Source organism: Peromyscus leucopus, chromosome 7 (genome assembly GCF_004664715.2).
Source record: "Peromyscus leucopus breed LL Stock chromosome 7, UCI_PerLeu_2.1, whole genome shotgun sequence".
In the NCBI taxonomy this organism is placed as follows: domain Eukaryota; kingdom Metazoa; phylum Chordata; class Mammalia; order Rodentia; family Cricetidae; genus Peromyscus; species Peromyscus leucopus.
This window is the reverse complement of record NC_051069.1, coordinates 114,813,344-114,827,753: the sequence shown is the minus strand read 5'-3', so window position 1 is coordinate 114,827,753 and position 14,410 is coordinate 114,813,344. Positions and strand designations below refer to the sequence as shown.

The following is a 14,410-nucleotide window of genomic DNA, read 5'->3' as shown; positions in this document are numbered from 1 at the left end:
TATTACCTCGCTTTTATCTTTTGTTTATTTTTGGTTGTTGGTTTGTTTTGTTTTTTGATGATGCTAGGGACCAAACTGTAGCTTGAGTTTTTCTGCCTTGCCCACAGTCAGGACAAATCTTTGTCACCCGCCAATCCCACAGCCGCTCAGACCCAACCAAGTAAACACTGAGACTTATATTGCTTACAAACTGTATGGCCGTGGCAGGCTTCTTGCTAACTGTTCTTATAGCTTAAATTAATCCATTTCCATAAATCTATACCTTGCCACGTGGCTGGTGGCTTACCGGCATCTTCACATGCTGCTGGTCATGGCGGCGGCTGCAGTGTCTCTCTGCCTCCGCCTTCTGCTTCCCAGAATTCTCCTCTCTCCTTGTCCCACCTACTTCCTGCCTGGCCACTGGCCAACCAGTGTTTTATTTATTGACCAATCAGAGCAATTTGACATACAGACCGTCCCACAGCACCAAACCCAGGGCCTTGCCCATGCCAGGCAAGTGCTCTACCATTGTGCACTACCCTAGCCCCATCTCTTTTTTAGAGAATTGCAAAGTGTGCTCAGAAACTTCCCTATTTTTCTCATATGTCATCAACAGCACTGGGCCAGATTTGGGGGCTCTAACATGGAGTGCAGAAGTGGAGCCATATGAACCCGAATCTGAGCTAGGCCTGACTCACACAGCCCCAGCACATGGGAGGTTTTAGAGCTTGAGGCCAACCTGGGCTATATCAGGAGATCCTATCAAAATAAGAAAAAAAAATAATAAATGAAGTCTGTTAGGAGCGTATCCAGACTGGAGGATAGCTGTGGTTGAACACCAAGCACCTGGGTACAAAACACATGGTCCTTTGGGTACTCTAGAGGACCCTGGAAGATAACAAAGGTCCTGTGGCCAGATGTCTGTGTGTTTTGTCTGCCTCTTGGAGAATCACAGAGTACACTAGCATGTAAGACCAACAGAAGAAACAATTCATTTTGTTGCGCCCAGCAGGTGCTGGTCCGGGTCTGTATCTTTCTGTGTTCTTTTTCCTTTGGTTTTGTTATTGTTGTTTGTTTTGTTTTCTGTTTGAGACAGAGTCTAGTGTAACTCCAGCTAGCCTTAGACTCACTAAGCAGCCAAAGCTGACCCTGAACTCATAGTCTTCCTGTCCCTACATCCCAAGCCCTGGGATTACAGCCTTGCACAGTGCACCACTGTGCATCACAGTTGCACCACAGTGCATCACAGTGCATCATAGCATTCTCAGCTCATCCCTGAGAAGCGAATACTGTAAGCAGGAACTAAGGGGGCTTTTGTTTTGCTTTGAGATAGGGTCTCACTGTGTTGCTCTGGCTGGCCTGGAACTCACTGTGTAAACCAGGCTGACCTGAAACTCACAAAAATCCTCTTTGCCGCCTTAAAGCTGGCTTAACCCACCCTCCCGAATCACCTCTCCAGTCCCACTAGTGCTAGGTTTAAAGGCACGCACCCCCACACCATGCACGCCGCTGTGATTCAGTGAGGCTAGAGACTTGCCGTGATCACACAGCTTAGGAAGTGCAGCGCAAACCAAGTCAGGACCCGAACCTTTTTACAAGCTCTGTGACTCTGGGCAGGTTTCTCTGCCCTTCTTTGTCCCAGAACTTTCACCTGGAATGTTTATTGACTCTACAGGCCACTAGGGACCTGTTTGAATTGGGTCTTTATAGAACAGGGTTGAGTGGCTAAGAAGAGGAAAGGTGACCAGCTTCAGGAGAGCAGGCATGTTCCTGGCCTTGCTGCCACTTTGTAGGAGGCCAAGGTTCCAAAACACTCTGGGAAGCCTCTGTTGCCTGTTTCTAGAGGAGGCTGAAGGCCAGGCTTATGAATGCATCTTTCCCAGATGCTTGTGTGGGATCTTACTTCTCCAAATCCATCAAGGAAGCAAAGTGCAGTGCCCTAGACAGGCTGCCCGGGCCCCTGGCTCTGCTGCCTGGCCTCTTCCAAGGCCCAAGTGGGGTCCGTAAAGGGCGGCTTCTCCATCTGGCCCTGCAGAAAGCCTCATAACGAGACACTTTCCACCTTCATTGCCCAGAACCTGGGATGACAGAAACCAGGAGCCTCAGGGAGCTGCCAGACGATGATGACACCTCTCCCACTTCATGGGCCCCTGGCCCAGCACACAACCTGGCACCTCGGAAAGCACAGCTGAGTGCGTGAATGTGTTCTCACTAGTGGTACCAGCCACCTGGAGAGGCTTGGATCCCTTCCACTTTTCTACCTCTTTACCAACCTGGCAAAGAGAGCCAGGTGCAGCGCCAAGGCCACTGTCACAGATCCACAACCCAATCTTGGCGTCTGCGAAAGATTCCTGGATTGGTCTTCCTGTTTGTTTGTTTGTTTTAGTTGTTTTATTTAAGACAAAGGCTCTAAGTTGGCCTCTAGCTTACCGTGTAGCTGAGGCTGACCTTGAACCCCTCATCCTTCTGCTTCTTTCTCAAGTGCTAGGATCATATACTTTTGCTACCGTGCTCAGCTTTGTTTTTGTTTTTTTGAGGTAGGGGTCTCTGTAGCCCAGGCTGGCCTTTAACTCTTGGCAGTTCTCCTGCCCCAGCCTCTCAAATACTAGGACTATAGGCGTGAGTCACTGCAGCCAACCAGGATTCCTGTTCACCTAAGGCATCTCTCAAGTCTAAATCAAACGCAGCATCCTTTGTGTCCCACGAGGGCTCCTGGTGCAGTCAAATACCCTCCTGTCATGGATTTCCTCAGCCCTTCCTCCAGACCCATGCTGGCCCCTCCGTCCTGTCTGTCGGGTGGTAGCCCACCTCCATTCAGCATGGTCTGTGCCTCTCACCCCCAGCTCTACTGTGGGTCCAGATACATGTCTGACCGTCTCTGAATCTCCTTCCTGCTCAGCCTTAGAATATAGCCTGACATATAGGAAGCCCTTAATAAAGATTGTCCCAGGGCTTTCCAAAGCTTTCCTGACCATACTAAGGCTGCAGTCCCACCCTGTCCCAGGCTCCCAGACAACCCTGCAGACCCAGACGCCTGCCACCCACCCAGAGCCAGTCATTAGAAGATCTGCATAGAATCTGCATGGCTGTGTGTCTCACTTTTTTTTTTTTTTTTTTCCTCAGACCCCTTCCTTTTGATACATTCCAGAGATCAGATCTCATCATTAAGCTAGATTTCTTGCCTGGCATCTCTAATTGATTTTCCCCTGCAGGGCCAAAAAACCCACATTCCATGAGTCTGTGTTTGTGGCTGCCAAGCCAAGATTCTCTACAAGTTGGCAAAGCCATGGTCAAGAGACCTGAGGCCCTGCTGACACTGTGATGCTGTGCAGTGTGAGCCAGGGGTGTCCTCCCCCCTTCCCCCCAACTCCATCTGTCCTCACTTTGGACAACTGACATTGGCAGTTGTGCTACCAGACTTTCCTCCTCCCACGGTGCCCTCACGTGGAAGCTGGCACTGCAGAACAGGCCGGGAGCTGCTGTAGGGACCCCCTCCTGCCTCCCCCAAGAGTGCCTGGGCCTTTCCTGAGCTCAGGACAAAAACTGCATGTGGCCTCAGCAGGGTCTGCAGTATCAAGAAGTGAACCCAGCGTCTCTCTGGACCTTTTGCCCTCCCTCCGCAGTCTTCCAGACCTGATGGTGTCCTCCCTCTCTCCCTGCTGTCCCTGGCTCCAGGAAGGAGGAGAACGTGAGGAGCCTGGTGAACGACAAGCGGGCTGTGGAGGCACAGCGGCATCGCTACCAGCAGTACAGTGTGGTCGTGGAGGAGGTAGGCTGCCCGGCCCGGGCCTCTGCTGGGGTGGGAAGTCCAGCACCCCAGTCCTCTGACCCGTGCGCGTGCGTCTGCTGTTGCAGGTCCCCCTGCAGCCGGGAGAATACCAGGTCGATGACTACGAGGACGAGTATGATGACACGTATGACGGCAACCAGGTGGGCGCCAACGATGCAGACTCTGACGATGAGCTCATCAGCCGCAGGTGAGTTGTGGCCGACACACCAGTGTCAGGAAGCCAGGACCCCACCCTCACCCTCTGCTGCTGCTTCACCCAGCCCACACGAAATCATGAAGCTTTTTTTTTTTTTTTTTTGTCTTAGCAAGTCATGTTTTTTTCCTAAGTGCAGAACATTTTTCCAGCAGAATCTTGTAGGGACTCCCCTATGCAGATCAAAGCAGGGCTTCCCTGGTGAAGAAAAAGACTGGAGATCCCTAGGGCCCCAGCTCAGCTACCCCCTGCTCTCTCCACATCAGACCACGGGACCTTTAAAGGATCTGGGGACTAAAGCAAAGCCTGCTTGAAGACCCTGTGGGGTTGGTTCCCTGGCCTCCTGAGCAGTGTCCTCCCCAGCCTTCTCCAGTCAGCCTTTGATCTCACTCTGTCTTCCAACCCTCAGGCCCTTCACCATCCCTCAGGTGCTGAGAACCAGAGCGCCTGGAGAAGGACAGGAGGAAGAAGATGATGAAGTGGAGGAGGTTGAAGAGGAGGCCCCCAAGGTATGTCCTGGGCAGGTGCCAGATAAAAGAGATGCAGCTCTGAAGGGCCAGCTGGATGCCCCGTGCCTGACTTTCCTGCCGCTGACCCTCCTGGTTTGGGGAGGGTCCTTTCAAGCTCACACAGGCTGTTGGAGAGCTGCTGGCTTTGCTCTCTGCCCAGGGGACCCCCAGGGGACAAACTGGGTCTGGAACCAGCTGAGTCATTAAGTCTCAGGGTCTGGAAGAAGGAAGGGTGGCTGTAGGCTGCTGTGCCCAGCTGGCCTTCTTAAAATCAGAGAAGACTTGGAGCCCTGAGGCTCTGGAGGGTCAGCTAGACCTCCTAAGTCTGAAAATTCAGTTTTAGCAGCTAAACTTTTTCTTCAGCTGAAATCTTAACTTGAAACTCAACATAGAAAACAGATGAAAGGTGATTTTGCTCCATTTGAGGGCAGTAGCCAGGCTCTCTGCAGTCCCAAGCAGCCCCCCACAGGGACAGAGGCAGGTGTTCCTAAGGCTGGCTGCGTGGAGGGCCTGGCAGGAGTTAGCATCAAGGAATGGGAAGTACCTGCCCTGCCGCAGGGCTCTCAGCCGCTTGGCTCCATCCCTCTCTTCACCTAACCAGGGGCAAGTCCAGATTTGCATTGAAGTATACCATCTTCCCATGTCACTAACTCTACTCCTTTGGGTTGTTTTAAGCTACACTATGTGTCAGAGCCTGCTTGTTTCCCGAGGCTCCAGCTTTCCCCTGCCGAGGTCCACCACACACTCTGGGCATAGAAAGCTGTCCTCAAGAGCTCTTTCTTACACAGCCCTCTGCTGTGGCACCAGAGTGAGGCCTGACCTCCGTCTCAGGGCAAGCCTGCCGCCAGGACCTTCCTCGGTCAGCTTCCACGGCCTTTTGTGTCCTTTCTGTTGGCCATCTGGGCCAAACCCATGTACTTCCATTGATGTGCCTGCCGTGGTCTTTCACCCCACCAGCCGCCCCACGTCCCTTCAGCTCCCTCCCCTAAAGGAAGCTCCCGCTGGCGACCAGCCGGCTCAGTCCTGAAGATGGCCTACCCTGCATGCTGTAGCAGTCCCCACGAAGGTGCATCAGGATTCCTTCCAGCATGGCTCCACACAGCCCAGGGAAATGGAAAAGCACGTGGATGTGGATTTTCTCTTCTCTTCCTTCCACAGCTGGACCATTTCATCCAGGATCCTGCAGTGCTGAGAGAAAAGGCCGAAGCCAGGCGCATGACCTTCCTCGCCAGGAAGGGGTAAGCATTGGAGGGGTTAATTCACCTGAGGAGACCCATAGTGAGCCCAGCCGGCCATGCAGAAAACCCTGGGGCTTTTTTTTTTTTTCTTCCAAGACAGAGTTTCTCTGTGTAGCCCTGGCTATCCTGGAACTCACTCTGTAGACCAGGCGGCATCTGTAGAACAGGCTGGCCTCCAACTCAGAACTCTGAGCTTGGCCCTGAGACATTAAATAACTTAGTAAATGTCAGTCACATAAAGATTGAAGCCAATCAAAGTGTGTGCCTATAGTCTTAGGTATTTGGGAAGCTGAAGCAGGAGAATCATTTAAAACCAGGATTTCAAAACCAATCTGGGCAACATAGCAAAACCCTGTCACACATGAGAGACTCACCTCACAATGCGAGCCCAGTACTCGGGTGACACAGGCAGAGGGCGTGATCACACGGAGAGCTGTTTGCCCTGAATACCCGCCTTAGTGTGGCCTGCTTCCAGCCAGCCTTCCTTAACTAATTATCCCGACTACCTTGTCCGGGCTTTTAAAACTCTTTTCTGTTGTCATTCCTTCCTTCCTTCTTATTCTGTGTGTGGCTGCCCCCACCCCCCACCTCCCCACCTCCCTACCTCCCTACCTCCCTCTTCTCTTTTCTCCTCCTGTTTATTCTGTCTGCTAGCCACACCTATCCTGTCTCCTGCCCAGCAGTTGGCTGTTCAGCTCTTTATAGACCAATCAGGTGGTGTAGGCAGGCACAGGAACACAGCTTTGCAGAGTTGAATAAATGCAACATGAAAGAATGCAACACATCTTTACATTATTAATCAAATGTTCCACAGCGTAAGCAGCTATAACACATCTTCAGCTAATAGTCCACAGCAAGACGGCCTCTGGCTCTGAGGGTACATAGTGAGAGCCTGTCTCAGAAACAAGTAAATAAACAGGGGTGAGCCCAGATGGCTCAGCTTTGTGTTCCACACTCATCATCAGTGTAAATCTGTCACTCAGCGCGGGGGTGTGTTCAAGGCTCTCTGGCATCACTGGTATCGGCAGAATAAGCCCGGCAGAAGACACGTCCTTAGTGGCTTAGAGTCAGGATGGGGACACAGATGCACTTGAGCTAAGTAAGCCCTGAGGGTAGAAAAGGTGGGGAAGAGGTTTTTTGTTTTGTGTTTCCAGACAGGGTTTCTCTGTGTAGCCTTGGTGTCCCAGAACTTACTAGTCCAGGCTAGCCTCAAACGCAGAGATCCACCTGCCTCTGCCTCCCAGGTACTCAGGTTAAAGGCGTGTGCCACCACTGCCCAGCTGTGGAGGAGTTTTATTAGGGTGAAAAGTCCAGGAAACACAAGTCTATCAGAGAGAGCGTCTTAGCAAGGATCCCTGAGGCAACTGTCACATTCCTTCTTTTGCTAGTGAAGAAACTGGCCAAATGGGCCAAGAGCAGAAGCATAGGCCAGGGGTGGAAGTCTAGTCCCAACCTAGGCTATGGGGGTCGGTGATCTCACCGAGAGACATTGGATTTCTGAAGGCAATAGGGAGTCACAGGTTGTTGATCAGGAAGCAAAACTGTTGTGATTTTCTTCCATCCGGCTCCCTGAGGGAATGCTTTGAGTAGACTCCAGAGGCTGGTGACTGAAGGGACCAAGTTAGTGCCTGGTGAATAAAAGTAGAGCATTGTTCCATTTGTAGGGGGCCACGTGTGGCTGAGAAGGAGCCTGTCATCCAGCCCCCTAACAGTTGATGCTCACAGATAGGTGATGGGCCCATCTGCAGAGGCTAGGAGACAATCAGGCCCAGGGCTGGGGCTCCATTTCCCTTCCTATCCGGACCTGGGCCAGGGCGTGACTTCAGTGGTAGCCCCCAGGGTGGACTGTGGAGGTCTTCCCATCAGAGCCTCTTCCAACTGATGTCCCTCATCATGGGGTGGCTGTTGCTCCTTCAGGTACCGGCCTGAGAATTCTGCAGCAGTGACGGGCAGCCCCCGGGGCCATGGGCAAAGCCGAGAAACCACCCAGGAGCGCAGGAAGAAAGAAGCTAAGAAGGCAACCAGAGCCAACCACAGCCGTAGAACCATGGCTGACCGGAAGAGAAACAAAGGCATGATCCCGTCCTGAGGCCACAAAGCTGCCTGGGTGAGGGAGTCCCCTTAAGGCCACCACCATACCTCACCTTCCAGCCAGCGGTGAGCGCCTTCTTGTCGAACACAAAGTGCCTTATCCCTTGGTGCAGGAACCCAGTGCCATCAAGCAGGCTGTCTCCCAGCTGGGCTGGTGCAAAAGGATGGGGCTGCAAAAGGAAGGTGTCTTTATCTTGTGCAACAAGACACCATCTCACGGAGTCCTGGATGGCAGGAGACCTGTGTATTCAGAAGCAGCAACAAGCCCATGAATAAAGTCTCTGACCTTCCACGGTGTCCATGACAGGCTCCAGCCCTTTCCCTCCGTCATTCCTCAGCGACACCGCCACCCGAAAGACAAGAAGGCACAGTGCTCCCCCTTCGTTCTGTCTGTTGACTCCGTGCATCTCCTCAGTGCTCTTCCTTGCTGGTGTGGCCTTTTCTCTGTGCCTGTGGAAGGAAGTCACCAGTGGGAGACCTAAGGTCCCTTCTGCTGCTACCTCATGCACCTCCTCCCCAGGAGGTGGCGCTGTTTCCAGTTCACAGTACAGACTGGGGAGGTGAGCCGTGGAGGGCTGAGTGTGCTCCTAGGCCGCAGGCAGGCAGTGGCAGAGCAGGTCTTAGAAACTCCGTCCGATCCCTGGCTGTACAGGTTACAGATCCATGTAGATGATGTCAACCCCTGTGTCACAGCTGGAACAAGGACACTTAGCTGGTTACAGAGCCTCGTAGTTATAAACATACTGTTAGCCCCAACCCTCCCAAATCTAGAGATTGGAAGCTACTGAAAAGAAGTGAAGGTATTCTTTCTGCCAAGCCCTGCTGAATCCAGTGGGACTTGGCTGGTTTCCAGGGCCCTGTGCAGGTGCGGTCCACTCTGCAGTGGCTATCAGCTGACAGGCCCCCTGGGTGTTAACTGGTGTGCAGGGGAGCCACAGTGAGGTCTTTGCTGCGCTGACCCTGACCCAGCAGAGCCTGGAGTCTTTTTTAACACTAATAACATGAAAGAGCCACCCATGCACCCTTGCATCGATGTTGTGTACATGTTATTTGCACAAGGAAGGATCCTGGAGTCTTATCTGCAGACCTTTGGATGCCAGGGACATTGATTTGATTGCAGTTAGGACGAACGGGCAGACAGACACTTGATGAATTATTTTGTTAGGCCAGCCGGCACAAGTGAAAATCAATGGCAGTCCCTGTGCCTTGCTGACCTAGGGGGGAGCATTTGAGATGCAGAGTGGGTATGGGGTGGTGTCTTTCCCCAAGGGATGCTGAATTAGCTGAGATCTGGCAGAGTTAGCCATTCTGACAGACAGCAGGAAACAGTTTCCTCCTGGAAGCACTTACCAGTGGCCCAGCTCAGTGGCAGGGTCATTTCTCCCTGACTGAGCTCAGACCGAGCTGCCGTCAACAAGGCAAATGGGCTTTTGGAGCTTTGCCTGCTGCTGCTCCCTGCAGCCACCTAGAGCAGCGCCCAGGTTTCCTGGGAGCAGTTTGCCTGAAAGAACAGACCATCACCATCTTTCTGTTTCCCAGCATGGCAGGCCAGATCAAACAGTCCCCCAAGGAGCAGCATGTTGCTTGCACCTGCACGTCAGGACAGCCTTTCGTGGCACTTTGACACCAGTCTGGAGCACTCCTGTCCCCCTTCCCCTCGGCCTGAATGAGGGCACTGGACCAGATGAATGGCACTGTTTGATGCTGGTGTCCCCAGAGATGGAGACTGACTGTTGCTCAGTGGTGGAGCACTTACCTAACATGCACAAGGTTTTCCCCCTGTACTACATACACAAAAGAAGTCCCCAAGGGGAGAGATTCCAAGTTTAAGATTGGCAGCCCAAGAATGTTGGGTGGGTGTGGGTGGGCCTTTTGGTCCCTGTCCCCACCCCCGTCCCCGCTGCTCTCCTATTCGGGTATTTTCTAAGTGCCTTTCCTGTGCCCTACAGCGAGTGTGACCATCATAGATGTTTCTGTGACCACCAGAGATGTTTCTGGAGAAACTTAAAACCTTGAAAGGACACAAGACTCAAGTGTCTTTAATAGTCTGTGAATGGCTGTAAGAGCTTCTGTGCCCTGGGAGGCAAAAGCAGAGCTGGATTATAAGAGACCTAAGAGCGTGTGGAAAGGGGCAGAGCAAGGAATCTGCACATAGGGACTTAGTCGTGGCTGCATGTCCTTGCCAGCTTGCTTCAGCTGCAGCGTGGAGGAGAAAACAGTTGGCGCAAGTCTGCATGTCACTGCCCCTCCAGGAGCCCAGAGTCAATAATATGAACAGAAAAACAAACTCAGAATCAACCAGAGTTAGACATGGTGGCACACATTTATTTCTTGGGAGGTAGAGGCAGAGTTCAAGGTTAGCCCAAGCTACATGTGACTCTGTTCATAAATGGATAAAAACTAAATCTGAAGAACAAACTTAAAAGCAGACTCCGTGGACATAGTGTCAAGCATTGTTTGTGAGAATGTTAAAACTCCTTTTGCACACTGACCAAATGTGGACGGGAATGCTGGTGATGCTGGTAGCGGCCATGATTACTTCTATTGGGAATAAACACATTTCCTGAGCCTCACTCAGGCCAGAGTTTCTCCTCTGTCTTTTCCTGGAGTTGTCTTTTCCCTTGCTTAATCTTGCAACATTGGATCAGATGAGAAAATGGAGGTACAAGGAGACCCAAGGTCATCACACAGCAAGGGACCCTGGTTAGGGTCAGCCCAAGGAGTGTCTCCTGAAGCCTTACTCTTAGCTTCAAGCCAGATTGTTCCCTCTCAGGGAAGACACAGGCAAGTACTGAGAGCACTGGGTGCTTGGACATGCTAGGCTGCTGGGACTCCTAAGTACGTGGGATGCTGTCCCACAGAGCTGGGTTTCTTCTTTCTTTCTGTTTTCCACCTTCAAGAGGTTTGTCTAGTTTACTGTTCAGCCTACTGAATAATGCTTTGGTTTTGTGGGTGTGTTTTGTTTTTCAGACAGGGTTTGTCTGTGTAGCCCTGGCTGTTCTGGAACTCACTCTGTAGATAGACCAGGCTAGTCTCAAACTCACAGAGATCTACCTGTCTCTGCCTCTCAAATGCTGGAGCTAAAGTCCTATGCCACCACTGCCCAGCCATGTGTGTTTGTCTTTAAAGAAGCAACTGTTTTAAAGCTTTATTTTGTATTTGTGCGCTCTCATGTGCACGTTATGAGTTTATATTACGTGTGTGCAGGTAATCGCACAGACCAGAGGAAGTTGGATCCCCTGGACTAGAGTTAAGTGCATTTGCAAACCACCTGACATGGGTGCTGGCAGCTGGCCCTAGGTCATCCACAAGAGCAGTGCACACCCCGACCTCTGAACTGTCTCTCTGGTCCTTATATGGTTTTGTGAGACAGGCTCTTGATATGTAGCCCAGGCTGACCTCAGCCTCCAGTGTGGTGGAATTAGAGGCATGCGACCTTTCCTCAGGATAGAAGAGGGAAAGATGGTGGTGTTGAAAGACCCCCGCTCCATTATGAGGACATGGGGCGTTGGGCCGATGAAATGGCCCCCCCAATAACTTAGCCTAAGAAACGCCATTCTGAAGGAAACAGAAAGACAGAAGTTCACAGCTATAACTAACTAGCCATCCGGCCTTGGGAGGGAGAGATAACTGTGGCCAGCCATCTGGCTTAGGGAGGAGATAATTGTGGTCAGCGGCCTTGGGAGAAAGACAGTTGGGTTAAATAAAGATATTTTATGGCGGGCCCCTGGCCTTGAGGAATAAGCAGCTGGCCTGGGCAAGGCCAGATCAGCCACACACATACGACCCCAAGTTCACCCTGGCCTTCTTTGAAACAACCAATAGGGACCCTGTAACTATGCTTCTTGCTTCTGTAGCCGCGCCTCTGCCCTGGAATCCCATAAAAAGTCCCCTTTGCCCTAGGAAGGCGCGCAAGTCCTCCGAGAGACTTCGCCCCGGGTACCCGTGTATCTAATAAACCCTCTTGCTTTTGCATCTGATCGGTGGTTTCGGTGTGTTCCTTGGGTTTGGGGTCTCTCCTGAAGGAAGATCTCCTCTGGGGGTTCTTTCAGTGTCCTGGCCAGAGCCTGAATGGCACTGACACCCTGGAGAGTTCTGGCCAAGGCCAGCCTGTCCAGGGACCAGCCCCAAATAGCCAACATCCACATTTGCTGCCTGCCCTAATGGTCAGCCGGTTGGGAAGGCAAAGTGGAGGGCCAGGACCCCTATTTGGAGCGTGTGTTCCAAAGCCCTCCTGGGTATCAGCAGGTGTACATAAGGCCCACCTCTGCCCTCCTGGAAGTCAGTGTGAAGGGCATGTGGACATGACATGTTTCAGAAAAGCAGGCAGACTGAAGAAGCCAAGGCCAAGGGTGCTTATGCATTGGGCAGAAGCAGAGACTGTGGTCACCAGAGACTGTGGAGCTCAGCCTGGCTTGGCTAACGGGGCGGGGTGGGGACGGGGCGGTCAGAGGCTGCAGGAGAGCTGGCTCTGGGACTCAGCATTGCAGAAGAGGAAGAGGAGGCTCAAGGTAAACAAGGTAGGTTAGCACAACCCCACCTTTAACTTTCTAGAAGGAGCTGGAGCTCCAGGGACCCATTGGGAGGAAAGCTGGGCTGGAAGCCAGGCCAGGCTGCTAAGCCATCTCTGGCCTCTGCTCTGGGTATGGAGCAACCAGGGAGGAGCCTGGCAGAGGCCGAAGGTGGCCGTTGCGACTCTGCAGTCCTAACCAAGGTCGCTAAGTTGATTCTGAGGCTGGACCCTGGTTCAGTCCCCAGCACCCAGATGGCAGGGCTTGGTAACTCCAGTCTTGAGGAATCAGAAGCCCTTTCCGGTCTTGGGGGTCACTGCCTACATGGAGTGCCCAGGCATACATGCAGGCAAAGCACACACACACACACACACACACACACACACACACACACACACACACTAAAATTGAAAAGGTCACAGCCCTATGTGTGAACGGGGTGTGAGTGAGGGATGAGTCCTGAGAACAGCCATGAGATTTTGCCTTCATAGCACACAGAAGAATCTCTAGCACCAATTGATAAGAGGGCTTTACACAGGCGTCAACAGGCCCTTAGCACTATCGGCTTATTAAACCCGTGTCTTCCCCTGCGCCCCTAACACACTGTCCTGAGGATTTGTGAGTTCCTGTCAGTTTACTTGCTGTGGTCTAAATGATAAAGGTGACGGGCACTGAGTTCTAGTTTTCCAAAGATGACATTATGACACCAACTGTTTTTCCAGTTGCAAGACACTCACCGCCCACCACTGTGACATATCGCTTAAGTGTTCTGCCATCCCGAGGAGGTAATTATGACTCACACCCCTCCCAAAAAAAGTGGTGGAAGTGAAGCCACGAGAGTCTGTTGAAGGGTATCCAGGATTTATTAAGATATAAAATGGGGAGAAAATGCACTCATGGATCCAGAACAAAGTAAACAGCCGCCATGGTCCTCCATTCCACCCAGGGGTGAATGGAACCAGCAGTACAATCTGCAACCACCACAAGAGACAGCAAGCACGTGCCCTCTCCTCCGTTTTAAGCAGTCACATATCCAGAGGAAACCACGCCTCTATCAAGCCAGATACCCCAAGGTCATTGGTGGAGTGAATTCTCACAACAAAGTGGTTTTCACCCAAAAGCCAAGCTGAACCCCGATTCCTGTAACCTCCAGCATGCTCTTGCAAGTGTTTGGACACAGGCTGCAGGCTTGCTCAGCATTCTTTCACCCAGACTCTCAGGCCTGCCTATGCCTGTTCTTTTTATTGCTAATCCATCCATAGAGGAGGACCGGGGAGTCAGCAGAGCCCTGGCCCGCAGGCCCCAGCCAGGAGGTGGGAAGGGGCTCAGCTAGTACGTGTCTGCGGCCTAAGCATGAAGATCTGAGTTCTGATCCCCAGCATCCAAGTAGAAGCAGGTACAATAGGCCAGGAATAGTGGCTCGAACCTTTAATCCCAGCACTTGAGAGGCAGAGGCTGGTGGGTCTCTGAGTTCCAGGCCAGCCTGGTCTACAGAGCAAGTTCAAGCATCAGCCACTGCAGCAGCTCAGTTCTTTGCTTAAGGATGCAAATAGGCCACGTCTCTCTAGTTTGGTACTTGAGCTGAGGGGCAAGAGGGGGGGGGAGTGGGGTGGGTGGGTGGGGGTGTATTCCATGTGTGTTTGACTTAACATGGACCAGGGAGGGTCATCACCTCCTTGATTCTTGATTCTAAACATGGTACTTCTGCTGATGCAACTTATAATTCAAATTGTTCTGTTCTGTAAGGGCAGAGGAAGGGAAAGATAGGAAGCTGGGCAGAATACATTTTTATAATTTCCACTTCACCACAGCTTCTATGGGGGGCGGGGGAGTTCCCTACAAGGGCCCAGTTGGAAAGGCTTCATTAGGCAATCAGACATTGCGTGGAATTGCCGCCAGAGGCTGGTAGTGGCTCTCACTGCTGGAGGCCTGCACAAGAGAGAGACAGATCTGTGCAGACATCAAGGACAGGAAAGGGGAGGGGATTCAGTTCCACAGGGTAAGGTGTGGGGTGAGATAAAGGCTGCCCCAGGAGTGCACAAGGCTATGGGCTAAAAAGTGTTGGAGATGCGAGATTGTCAGGGACATGGGGGGCCATC

General features: G+C 52.1%; 1 protein-coding gene across 4 annotated transcripts in view; it reads left to right on the top strand.

Annotated features, from left to right (window-relative positions):
• Ascc2 (activating signal cointegrator 1 complex subunit 2) overlaps positions 1-10,387 on the top strand; it is a 48,826-nt gene extending 38,439 nt beyond the window's left edge. For 3 of the 4 annotated variants that reach the window (XM_028870648.2, XM_028870647.2, XM_028870646.2), the window contains 5 exons: positions 3,655-3,748; positions 3,835-3,956; positions 4,372-4,471; positions 5,630-5,709; positions 7,627-10,387. In XM_028870648.2, the coding sequence (XP_028726481.1) occupies positions 3,655-3,748; positions 3,835-3,956; positions 4,372-4,471; positions 5,630-5,709; positions 7,627-7,798 (568 nt within the window). In that variant the 3' untranslated portion in view covers positions 7,799-10,387. Of the gene's footprint in view, positions 1-3,602; positions 3,749-3,834; positions 3,957-4,371; positions 4,472-5,629; positions 5,710-7,626 lie in introns of those variants that run through there. The other variant, XM_028870650.2, reaches the window with a different exon arrangement.
• Positions 10,388-14,410: the final 4,023 nt, after the last annotated feature.